Source organism: Lithobates pipiens, unplaced genomic scaffold (assembly GCF_037356315.1).
Source record: "Lithobates pipiens isolate NorthernLeopardFrog02 unplaced genomic scaffold, aLitPip1_a1.2 Scaffold_16, whole genome shotgun sequence".
Classification (NCBI taxonomy): Eukaryota; Metazoa; Chordata; class Amphibia; order Anura; family Ranidae; genus Lithobates; species Lithobates pipiens.
In genome coordinates, this window is record NW_027507748.1 from 617,275,802 (window position 1) to 617,288,562 (window position 12,761).

Consider the following 12,761-nt stretch of genomic DNA (forward strand, 5'->3'; position numbering starts at 1 on the left):
CCTATTTAGGATCCACTAAAACTCAGAAGAAATATGGAAGAAAGAAACTTTAATTAGATTTGACACAACAGCATCTAATGGAAATCTGAGCATGAATAGATAACAAGGTGAGGTGTAGTAAAATAGTGCTGCACCGACCACTGTGCAGACAGCTTGGTTTTACTGCTGTAAGACTCTAACATAACTTTTAATGAGACTGCAATGAAAAATGTGAGCCAATACCTCCTAAAGTCACATTGCCATGGAGGAAGCGTCCTTGATAAATGAGCCGGAGAATACACGGACTGCTGACCTGCTCCTCTTCCCAATCTGAAAAACACAAAACGCAGTGATCAACGCCGAGCGAGCTTTTTACATTTTGAATACACTCTTCCATCCTGGAACACTGAAAATAATTCAAAATGGCACATTGATGTCTCACAGAATAAAATATCAATACTCATGTCAATGTTTCAAGTAAACTTTTGCCATTTAAAGTGATTGTAAAGCTTTGACATTTTTTTTCTTATTAAAATAACAAATCTGTCATACTTACCTGCTCTGTGTAATGGTTTTGTACAGAGTAGCCGCAATCCTCCTATGGGGGCACTCGTGTGCTCGATCCAGAGCCGGACAGTTTGCACCTATTTAGACATGCAGTCCAGGCAAACACCGCCCTTACTTACAGGTTTTGACTGACAGCAGCAGGAGCCAATGGCTCCCATCGCTCTCAGCCAAGCCTGTGAAGATCAGGGGGACAGAAGAGCTGCTGCCTCAAATGTGCACAGCACTGGATCGAGATAACACTCAGGTAAGTATTTAGGGGGGCCTGTAGGGAAGCTACTATTAAAAAAAATAAAATAAAAAATTCACCTTAATGCAGAGATTGTATTAAGATAAAAATATATTTTACCTTTACAATCACTTGAAGTGGACCCGAAAGTAAACCCAAAAAGTAAAGAGTTGGTACATTATAGGGAAGATCTAGAAAGATTTGTGCCTAAGCAGTAAGCCAAAAAAAGTGACTCGTTTTGAAATTTACCTAAAAAATAGCATTGCGCATCCTGGTGTGCAGATGTGTGTGTGCCAAGGCACTCCTGTGCCTGCAGCCCCATAGCTGCATTTCTGAAGAGTGAGATCTAAGCCACTACTGCCTCCGATGACTAGTCCCAGAAGATTTGGAGTGAGACTTGGTGATGCCACTACTGGACTGCTTACAGTTTGTCTTGCTGGAGGCTCTGACATGAGGAAGCAAAACCCTGCCCCTACCATAGATGGCTGGATGGCCAGAGACACACAGTCATCTACTATGTTATCTATGTAACTATGCAACATTCAGCTCCTCAGACTCCTTCAGAATAATGTATTTTTGGGTATTTTTAATCCTTGCATTCATTTTATGAATTTGGTTGCTCTGCAAGTTAAATTCCTATTTTCTTAAACTTGCTCATCTTCCATACAACTCTAAATTAGTGACCCTGGAAAAGAATAGCTGTGTGTTTCAAGAGTATAACCATCTCCTCCTTCAAGAGCAATACAGCCTTGTGTGCACGTACTTAGCATGAGAGGGAGGTTGCACAACAAAGACTTGAACTGACAAGCGTCTGAAATCTCATGCAGAGGCAAAGCTTCATGTTTTTGTCTACAAGGGATTAGCGGTAGCGGTGTATATTGATTCAGTGAACATGAAATGCAGCAGCATCACACAAGCAACCAAATGTCTGCTTTTTTTTTTTTTTTTTTTTTTTACAGCAAGCCACAATAATAAAATGCTACAATATAGGTTACTTTTGAATACAATTAAAGTTACGTGTTAAGTCAGTGCAGGAAAATAATGGTGGCCACACAAAATATTCACACTTTGGGCCCAATTTTGACATTTTCACTTAGGGGTGTACTTACTTTTGGTACCAGCGATTTGGACATTAATGGCTGTGTGTTGAGTTATTTTGAGGAGACAGCAAATATACACTGTTATACAAGCTGCACACTCACTACTTTACATTGTAGCAAAGTGTCATTTCTTCAGTGTTGTCACATGAAAAGAAATAATAAAATATTTCACAAAAGTGAGTACACCCTTCACATTTTTTTTTTTTTTTTTGCTCAAGATTTAATTGGAAAAATGCGTGAATCCTCGGCGAAAGATGTGCGAGTTTTGTATAAAATAAAAAAACTGTACAATTAGATCCCTTGGGGTGAGTGCCAAGTATGTGTCTTTAAAGCGGTAGTAAACTCTGAAATCTCCGGCAATCAGAGGCCTGCTATGTATAACATATATAAACACATCAGAATGCTAATTAGACTCATGGCATCTTTCTTCCTGACTCTGCAGACTGGTTTCTTTTATGTGCACCGGCTAAAGCTGTTGACATACTTGCAGTTGCCACCTGATTCCACCCCCAACGGAACTTTCCTTCTTTTCTACTCTTTATAGCCAGAATCTCATGCAGTAGTTGAAAGCCAAGCCTCGTTTTCATTTATTGTTACCATGGCGACATTGCCCACATAACCAATAAGAATAAACATGTAAATGTTCTCCTTGCTCCATGTGTTGATCATGAATGTCTGTGTTCTTACCCCGTGACACAGCTTATCACATGGGGTGTTTCAGGAAATCCTCAATGGGTCAGCAATCTTGCAATATTGCTATACAATGCCACAAGTGCGTTGTGGAAGATATGGCAACAGGATGCAAGACTGACGGCACGCTCTGCATGCCATGCATGGGGGAAAAAATGTGCATGTGCCAGTGATGTCACTACAGTAAACATCGGGCCATTTCTACTGAAGGGCGCAGTTTGGGACACTGTAAAAGACAGTGAAATGTAAGTTCTATCGCAATCCTTATCATGGGCATAAGTATTAAGAGTTTACCACCACTTTAAAGTGGAGCTCCAGGCTGCTTCAGAAAAAAAAATAAAAGTGAGCAACGACAAATAGTGTAGCTGTTGACTTTTAATATAAGGACACTTACCTGTCCACGAATCCAGTGGTGTCTTCACCTGAGCTAATTTTTCAATCGCCTCTCAGGTGCTGCCACCGCCATCTCGGGTAATGGGAACTGGCAGTGAAGCCTTGCAGCTTCAAAGCTGGTTCCCTACTGTGCATGTGCGAAGTGCTCTGTGTTTCGTTAATGGCCCAGCGGCAGGGGAAGGAGGAGGTGGACCGAGCTTCCAAGTGAGTTTGCCACGGCAAAGTCATCCGGAAGTAGGAGTGGGTACTCGTCAAATCCAAAGTACATGCTCTCCCCTGACAGATGCCAAAACAGGCAGGGCGGGGGCAAATAAGCAGAGCTTCCCCTCTTGGGTGGCGCTCCTTTTTAAGAAAAACGTATTCAGGTATAATTTTAAGATTTTTTTTCAAATAAAAATTTGTAGAGAATTAGAAACAAAAACAATTACACTGTATGCTCACAGTAGTGAGGGGTGTTAGAAGCCGTCAGGTTTTTATTGCTGTCTTTAAAAGCAAAAGGTACTACTACTTTTTTTTGCATGAACGTACCAGAATAATAGACTGATTGCTCTGCACCCATTAGATTTCACATAGTTCTGGCACTGTTGTTCATGTTCATAGAAAAACGTCATCAGGAGAGGCACTAGGGGACAGCTCACAGGATAATCAATCTTAAACTGTGGCCAAAGCTGGCTTTTGTCCTAAGGTACTGACTCAAATAAAAGAGGGAGGGGCTTCTAATCAGTGGTCCATTTTTTCACGGACACCAATGATTGGAGATGCTATTCTCCCCTTAGAGCCACTATCCCAATGACACCAGTGATATAAAGGACTAGATTTCCTGGGGTTTACAATCCCACTGACACCAATGTTTTATATATAGAAGCATAATTATCAAGAAAAATTTGTTTAAAACACTATTGGGCTATGAAAGGTTTATTTACTGGAACCTGGGCTCACTAAAGACATGTTCCCTTTGCACCTCAAAAAAAAATAAAATAAATAAATAAATAAAAACAAATGTTGTTCTACGGAAAAGTTATAAGCTTATATAAAGCCAAATATTTAAGGCTGGCTAAAGGTGAGCAGATATCTAATTGAGAACAATTAGCATATTATATATATATATATATATATATATATATATATATATATATATATATATATATATTTTTTAACTTCTAACATTAAACTACAATCACACAGTAGCACAGAGCAAAAACTATTTTGTAATTGATCTTAATCTGGCAAGAAGTGAAGGGAAACGCATGCTTACAGCAATTAATGATCTAACGGATCAGCTGCTGATTTATTAGCCACTTTTCTCGGTCAGAATCAATGTCATGCAGTCCATGAAATAAGTGGCTGACCTGGCGTAACACTGGGAGAATAAATATTGCAGAACATGGCACAATTATGGATGCTGCTCCGATACGAGACGTTTCTTATTTCTCACATGACCTTAACGGTGACATCAGCTATCCAATAATGGTCTGGCACTCAGGTGATTGAAGCGCTCCATCTGCGCCATATAAAACACCGGAGGTGAAATTAAACAAGAGGATAAAAGAAAAGCTGCGGCAATGCAAGATAAGGCGGAAACACTCTAAAAAGTATAGAAAGCAGAGGTCGTAAACAGAAAGGCTGTGCCAGGATTGAGAGCCCAGATCAGCAGAAGCAGCTAACAGCATGGGATAAGTGTGGCTCTCATCTCAGCATGAAGGATGAAAACAAACCCATTATTTATCACTTTCATAAACAAAAATATGCTCGATTGCAAAACAATACATATTAAATGAAAAAAGAGAAAATGGTGAAATCATAACGTAGTTCTCCAAATAAGAGCTGTGCTGTCAGCTGTGACAGAGGAAATGATAAATGGCTGGCGGAGGGCTCACGGGAGTGTAAAAGAGAAAAATGGAAATTCGGAGACGCCAGATGTGATCGAGGTGTAACAGCTGATTCCTCTCTCAGACAAGGGCCTTCAGCTCAAATAATGGACTACAGATGCTTTATAATAGCAGAAAGGCCTTCTGTACAATATATGTGTGTTCAGGAGGCAGGCGGTGAAGCTGGCCCTGTCACTGGCTACTCAATTTCTCAGAACTAGTACAGGGCATAAAACAGAGCTGGGCCAACTCAATCCAAGGTTACCCTATTCATTCATCTTCTTTATTTCTCATTCACGGGAACTTCCTTTTTTTTATTATTAATTTGTTGAGTTTCAAGCAAACAGGATGTAGCAATACTCTTGCTTTATGACGGAATGTGCTTATCCTGTAGATATGATGATGTGGAGGTGGCATGACTCTCCTCAAACTCATTGAGGGATTTCCTTTTTTACCCCAAGCCCCGCTGCTCCCCTAAGGCCCTGGTCACACCTTAGCTTATCAGAATCACAGAATTGGCATATTCTGCCTACAATTCCAGATGGTGCTAAAATCGTGGCAAAATGCACAATGCATATTTTCATGCCACTGATTCTTCATAAAGAGTGCTTTGACACGTGATAAAACATTCCAAAAATCTGCCAAATCACGCTGTGTAAACTGCGCCTAAGTTGGCTCTAAAAAAGGGTACAGGAGCTATTTTGCCATGCTTCTGGTAGAGGACGGCAGCCCATTCAATTTAATGGTGCAACAAAAATGCAACTCTGGCATTGCATTGGCATGTGAAGAACGCTGTTGCTGCCCAACATTGATTTTTGCATGCCAATGCAGCTCTGCTTAGTTGCATTGCTGTTGAACAAGACTGTGGTTGACTGGCTTTGCTTGCCATGCAATCCCATGCTGCAATTTAGCAAAGTACAAGCAAAGGAGGACAAATGCAGTCTCAGAACTGGACCATTGATGTTAATGCCAATCTGCTGGCCTGAATTGGCATTAGTTTCAAATGCACATCAAACACTTGTGTACATAAGCAGTTAACGCGATTTTGTTGCATAGTTACAAAACAACCCTTCCCTCTCCCCGAACACACATACCCCTATAAAATAAAAGGGTACTTTCCCACTTCCTATTCCCCAGGTTTTTGCTCTGGGCCACCAAAATCCAACACACTTCTGGGAGTGCTGTATGGCTGGTCCTTCTCATCAGCTCCTACATCTATACAGGACACAGTAGTGCTATAGGGATCAGCAGATAGGACCATAGTGTGCAGGAGGGGATGCAGACGCAGACACTCCAGGAATTGTCAGATGGGAAGATTATGCCAGGGGCTGCAGCTCTTGAACAAAGGGAAGATTGGAGGCATGGGCAGCAGACAGGTGAAAATAATTCCCTTTTTCTTTTTATAGGTGGTGCATTTTTTCATTTTTAAAGCAAACAATCAACGAGAGATTACGTCAGGTTTTTAGCAATCATTTACTACTGCATAAGATTAAGATCAATAATATATGGTCAGATTATTATAGCAAAATGATATAATGAGGAATATGGAGAATCCATTTTATTGTAACCTCCTGCTGCTGTCACTACTAAAACATACTTGCCAACAGTCCCGATTTTCCCAGGGCAATCCCAAAAATTAGACCCGCATCCTGATCTGAGCACGCCACAATCAAAATCCAGATTTTTTGCTTTTGTCCTGGGAATCTGGAATCTTTTTTTTGGCACCGACCACCACAGCTTCTGGCTATGAAAACATGGCCGCATGATCTACTTCGGGCACCTCCGACGCAAGGCGGGACTCTGCCGGCGGGCACCTCCGACGCAAGGTGGTAGGCGACGCGGCAAGTGACATGCTCAGGGCTTCCACTGAGTCTACATTATAGTGAGTAAAACCATTTTATATTACAATGCAATAAGAAATAATGCGCGTCAATCAGCCCAACATCATATCAACCATGATGCCGGGATGATTGAAGCGCTAACACCAGGTATTTGGAGTATCTTTAACTGCTGATTGTTAAACTTTCTGGAATACACATATTGCTATTGTGGTGTAGGATCTGGGCCTGCTGTCCCTCCATCCCTCTTTCTTTCCTTCCTTCTCTCTCGTTCCCTCCCTGTTTCTTTCTCGCTCTCCCTCCATCCCTCATTCATCTCAGACTCAAACCATGCCCCCTTTATGGCACGCCCAACATTTAGTTTAAACCATGCCCATTCTTTGCCACAGCATGCTAGGCGCACCACATTTTTCTTCCCCTACTACGCCTCACAATGAATTACCCCCGCCCCTAATTATAAGACTCCGTCTACAGACAAAAAAGCCACCCTATAAATTTTTTGACAAATGTTGGCAACTATGCTAGAATTATCCCATTATATGTCTTTCCTCACTAGACCACTGCACTCTATTCTCTGTGCCTGGTTCCTCACAATAGTTTAGCACTTAGCTGAAGGGGTTCATGCACTGCAACCCAACCATAGTAACTTTTGATGTAGTCCTGAAGCCGATACATGTCTGTTCATGCCTATGATTAACATTTCCAGTCAAATCATTCAGAGCTGCTCCACTGCTTTACCTTCCATATCAGCCAAATACTTAGACTAGCTGCGTTTGACCAATATAAACAATGATTATGATTTCTGTATGTATGGGACGGTAGACAAAAGGCACACTGCTCGTTATATTAACTTTATTTAATTTTTTGTAGCTGCTATTCTTTTATTAGACAGTCAGTTGGTCTAAGCGTTAACTCGATTTAAAGACCAACTGTATTTAAACCTGTATAATGGCATGATTAATGGTGAAATTAAATGAATGTTATGTTCTTATAACTCCGGGGACCTCCAGTATGAAGATATCTCATCAGAATTATTCCATCCTTGCAGAGTATAGGAGCACCGCACTGTTCTCTACCAAAACACATTGGGGGGAATTCAAAAGGGTTCTGTTGCACCAAAATTGTCAGTGCTTAGGGTTGATTTGTGGACTTGTTGTCAGAGGTCAGAATCTGTTGGTGCCTGGCACTGAGGCCAGAATGCCCATACTAGACACTCCTTCCTTAGTGCGCTCCTTTCCTGACCGGCAGTTGAGCCTATCAGACCAACAGGCACATGGCCGAGGAGTTTTGTAGTACTGGTTGACAGAGCCTGATGAAGAAGAACTGAGTGACTAGTTCCCCATCAGGGTCCACTGGCTGTTAGTGGACAGCGCACGGCAGTGGTACAATTTATAGTGGCTTTCAATCTTCTATACACTGTTAATTAAAAGTACAGCAGACCTAATGGGGAACTAGTCTTTTAGTTTCCCATCAGGCTCTGCCCATGCAGAGACTAGTTCTTTCCCAAGCAAAGGGATTCTCCCTTTGGTAATAACATCGCCACTATCCTCAACCCCTGTGTTACATTTAACTTGCTGAATGAAGCTATCGATATATACATGACAGCTTTCCATCACTGGCATGCCCCAGGCCCTGTTCATGCCTAGGTATTTGCAATCGAGGGCAGAATCTCCACGATTCTGCCTGCAATCGCAAATGCCCAAGTGTGAATGGGGCCAAAGCACTGAGATACCTCTGTACACCAACTCAGAGTTGGCCTTAATTACCACCAGTTCCTAATCTGAGAAGTGGTGGTAATTCTTTAAGAGGATAAGTTCACCTTTCATAACATGTTACACCCATATTCAGGGGAATCTAGCAGTCAAAATATAAAAATAAATAAAGAAAATAATGATGAGTGGGGCTCCACTCTTTCGGCTGCGTCACTCATTCACAGTCCTCCGTTAAGGGAAGACTACAAGTCCCGTCAGCCTTAGCGGCACTGTGAGCTATGTGGTAGTTCATTGATTCTGTCAGCGTATATCAGCTTCCTCGTACGAGGCACAAGCAAGCGGATACACCAGCAGGTCTGCAGGAGTCCTGCACGGCATCAGTGATCTGCTGATTGCTGGTGCAATGCTTTACAGGCTGCTGCAACAAAAAATTAATGCATTATTAATTTTACCTTTTGTCAAAAAGTAACTTATACTTAAAGAATCTATCACTGCCATAACTAGTTCTAAAAATGAGCAGTATTTACAACTAACTGAATTAGTCACCTGACAGTAAGGTTATGAAACTTGGTGCAAATGCTTGCCTGAATTAGGCACAGGTAGTTCTAAAAAGAACTACGGACATCTTTTTATTTAATTTAATTTTTTTGAGCTCCCATCGTTGACTCAGGGGAAGGGAAACTTGCGATTTTAAGTGATAAGCAGACATACCATTTTACTGATTTCCAATTTTAATGCCTGGCATGCCTTTCCAGGCAGATACTGGTATGCTTTGCTGGGCATTAACCCCATACAGAGAGAGGTATGATGATCAGCATTACGTAAAAATGAGACTTGAAGTGAAATAGGTATTTCATAATTGTACAGTACCCAAGGTTTCACTTCTATTAGGCCTAAAAATCTACCCTTTAAGTAATTATTTTATGCCTAAAGGATTAGTGCTCTTGTAAAACACATTAGCTCCATTGATATAGTACATCCAGGCAAATGAAGCAGGGTTGTGAATTACATGTCTCCACTGCCAGGAAGTGAAGGACACAGCTGCATTGATAGACCAGAAATGTGAATGGTATATGCTGACACTTGTCACATGTTAACTTGCTACCTTTTTCTTTGCCATATCAAAATCAGCACCTGCGGGGGGCGGGGGTAAGTACATAGGCTTACATTATTTACAGAGATTGCCAGAAAATCCTGGAGCAACCAAACCTTGAATGGTTGTATTGTGGGTTGCCCCTTCTCACTCTCCCCAATTCCCTACTGACCAGCAGTTAGGCTACTATCAGACTTTGTGGACAACAGGAAGCCAAGGAGAGAGGAAGGGGCAGGCACAGGATGCGCATGAAAAATCTGCCTCCTTTTTGCAAAGTGCCCCAATTTCCCTGAAAATCCAAAGTGCTCTTTTAGGTACATAAGCTAAACATGCCTGCAATACACACAAATGTTGTTCTACGGAAAAGTTATAAGCTTATATAAAGCCAAATATTTAAGGCTGGCTAAAGGTGAGCAGATATCTAATTGAGAACAATTAGCATATATATATATATATATATATATATATATATATATATATATATATATATATTTATATTTATTTTCGGCCTATCTTCACACATCTATACAGAGTTCTAGGACTCCTTGACACATGCTTGGGTCTATAAACTAGGGCAGTGATGGCGAACCTTTTTGAGCCCGAGTGCCCCAAAACACAACACAAAACCAACTTATTTCTTTTAAAGTGCCAACACAGAATTTGTACAGAGCCGCTGGTAAGTTTGAGGATGGGACTGATCATCCTTCTGAATGAGCCCTAAGGGACCAAAAACCTACAATTCTGCCAGATTCGCTCAGAATGCAGGGTTCAGAAAAGCTGATCATTTAAAAGCACCCCTCTCAGTGGTAAAGAGTTTGTCTCATCCCTGTAACCATTTTTTACAGCAGGTTTCCCTTAATCGAGAGAGAGAGAGACAGAGAGAGAGAGAAAGAGAAAGAGAAAAAGAGAAAGAGAGAGCCACCAAGACACAAGGAGTGGGGCCGATTTTGTTGCCCCGCCAAGTCTTTTTAGCTGCTTCTGATGGAAAAGGTGTCCTTCACTTTTCTGCCCACGGTGTGTTGGAGCTGAAGAGATGCTGCGTGCACCCAATTAAAGATGTAATTGAAAGGGCAGAGGGTGTGTTACAAAGTTCTGCGCACCCCCGGCTCGGAGCCCACCAGCAGCACAATAAAGCTAGGGTGATGTAAGGAACCTCTAGATGGCCATGGGAGCACAGCAACAACTATGCTAGAGATTCGCTAGGTATTTACATTTTGTTGGTTTAATATATACTGCGCTGTGGCGATACGCTTTATCAAGCCACCAACACAGCTTCTAGACAAAAAAGCGTAAATAACTAAAATAAAAATATATATGTGTAGCGCTATGATAAAGACAAAAATATAAAATTATACGTGTCACCATATAAATCCCCGTTTCACAGAGCTGGGGGTGTTACATGTAAAAAGAGCACACACTGTCTTTGAAAGTTGTTTTTGGGAAAGTTGATCTTCTTACAAATTCATTATTGGACTTCACAGTTTGGGACTCATTTAGCACATGCACATTTTTCTAAAAATTATCTGTTAATGACTATTATTCACTTATATTTTTTCACCTATATTTATAATTCAAATGTTTATTTTATGTTTATTTAACACTAGGAAATGTGGTTCCTTTGTTTCAAAAGATTTATATGGTGACACATATAATTTTATATTTTTGTCTTTATCATAGCGCTACACATATATTTTTCTTTTAGTTATTTACATTTTCTTCATTTATTTTTTAAATATATATGATGGTTATTTAATTTCTACCAAACTCTCCATATGAGCTGAACATAGATACAGTGCCTTGAAAAAGTATTCACACTTTTTCCACATTTTGTCATGTTACAAGCAAAAACGTAAATGTATTTTATTGGGCTGTTATGTGACAGACCAACACAAAGTGGCACATAATTGTGAAGTGAAAGGAAAAATGGTGAAAAAACATTTATAAATAACGATGTGAAAAGTGTGGGGTACATTTGTATGGCACCCCCGAGTCTATTAATACTTTGTAGAACCCCCTTTCACTGCAATTAGCTGCGAGTCTTTTGGGGATGTCTCCACCAGCTTTGCACATCTAGAGTGATATTTTTGCCCATTCTTATTTGCAAAATAGCTGAAGCTCTGTCAGATTGGATGGAGAGTGTCTGTGAACAGCAAAATAAGTCTTGGCACAGATTCTCAATTGGATTTAGGTCTGGACTTTGACTGGGCCATTCCAACACATAATTATGCTTTGATCTAAACCATTACATTGTAGCTCTGGCTGTATGTTTAGGTTCGTTGTCTTGCTGGAAGGTGAACCTCCGCCCCAGTCTCAAGCCTTTTGCAGACTGACAGGTTTTCTTCTAAGATTGCCCTGTATTTGGCTCCATCCATCTTCCCATCAATTCTGACCAGCTTCCCTATCCTTGCTGAAGAAAAGCATCCCCACAACATGCTGCCACCACCATGTTTCACGGTGGGGATGGTGTGATCAGTTAGATGTGCAGTGTTAGTTTTCCGCCACACATAGCGGTTTGCTATTAAATTAAAATGTAGGTCTCATCTGACCAGAGCACCTTCTTCCACATGTTTGCTGTGTCCCCCACATGGCTTCTCGCAAACTGCAAATGGGACTTCCTATGGCTTTCTTTCAACAATGGCTTTCTTCTTGCCACTCTTCCATAAAGACCAGATTTGAGGAGTGCACAACTAATAGTTGTCCTGTGGACAGATTCTCCCACCTGAGCAGTGGATCTCTGCAGCTCCTCCAGAATTACCATAGGCCTCTTGGCTGCTTCTCTGATTTAAAGAGGAGCTGCACCTAAAAAAAAATATTAAAAGCCAGCAGCTACTAATATTGCAGCTGCTGACTTTTAATAAAATCACACTTACCTGTCCCAGGTTCCAGCGATGTCGGCGGCAGATGACGAGCGATCGCTCGTCTCGCTGCTGCCACCGCCGCCATCCTCTGTCAGGGAATCGGGAAGTGAAGCATGACTGCTTCACTGCCCGGTTCCCTACTGCGCATGCGCGAGTCGCGCTGCGCGTCTCTTATGGTCCCCCAACTGTGTCTCTGGGAACTGTGTGTTTCCCAGAACACAACGGGGGGGCGTCTGGCCGGAAGTGTGTGCAGTTACCTGGATTATCCAGGTAACTGCACCCCCCTCCCCCCTGAAAGGTGCCGATTGTGGCACCGGAGGGGGGGGGAGGGATCAGAATAGCGGAACTTCCCCTTTAGGGTGAAGAACCGCTTTAATGCTCTTTTTGCACAGTCCATCAGTTTAGGTGGAGGACCATGTCTTGGTAGGTTTGCAGTT

General features: G+C 41.6%; 1 protein-coding gene across 2 annotated transcripts in view; it reads right to left on the reverse strand.

Moving 5' to 3' along the window:
* Positions 1-12,761, reverse strand: part of UBL3 (ubiquitin like 3) — a 222,597-nt gene that overhangs the window by 30,357 nt on the left and 179,479 nt on the right. For both annotated transcript variants that reach the window (XM_077484083.1, XM_077484084.1), the window contains one exon: positions 223-309. In XM_077484083.1, coding sequence (XP_077340209.1) covers positions 223-309 — 87 coding nt within the window. The remainder of the gene's footprint in view (positions 1-222; positions 310-12,761) is intronic.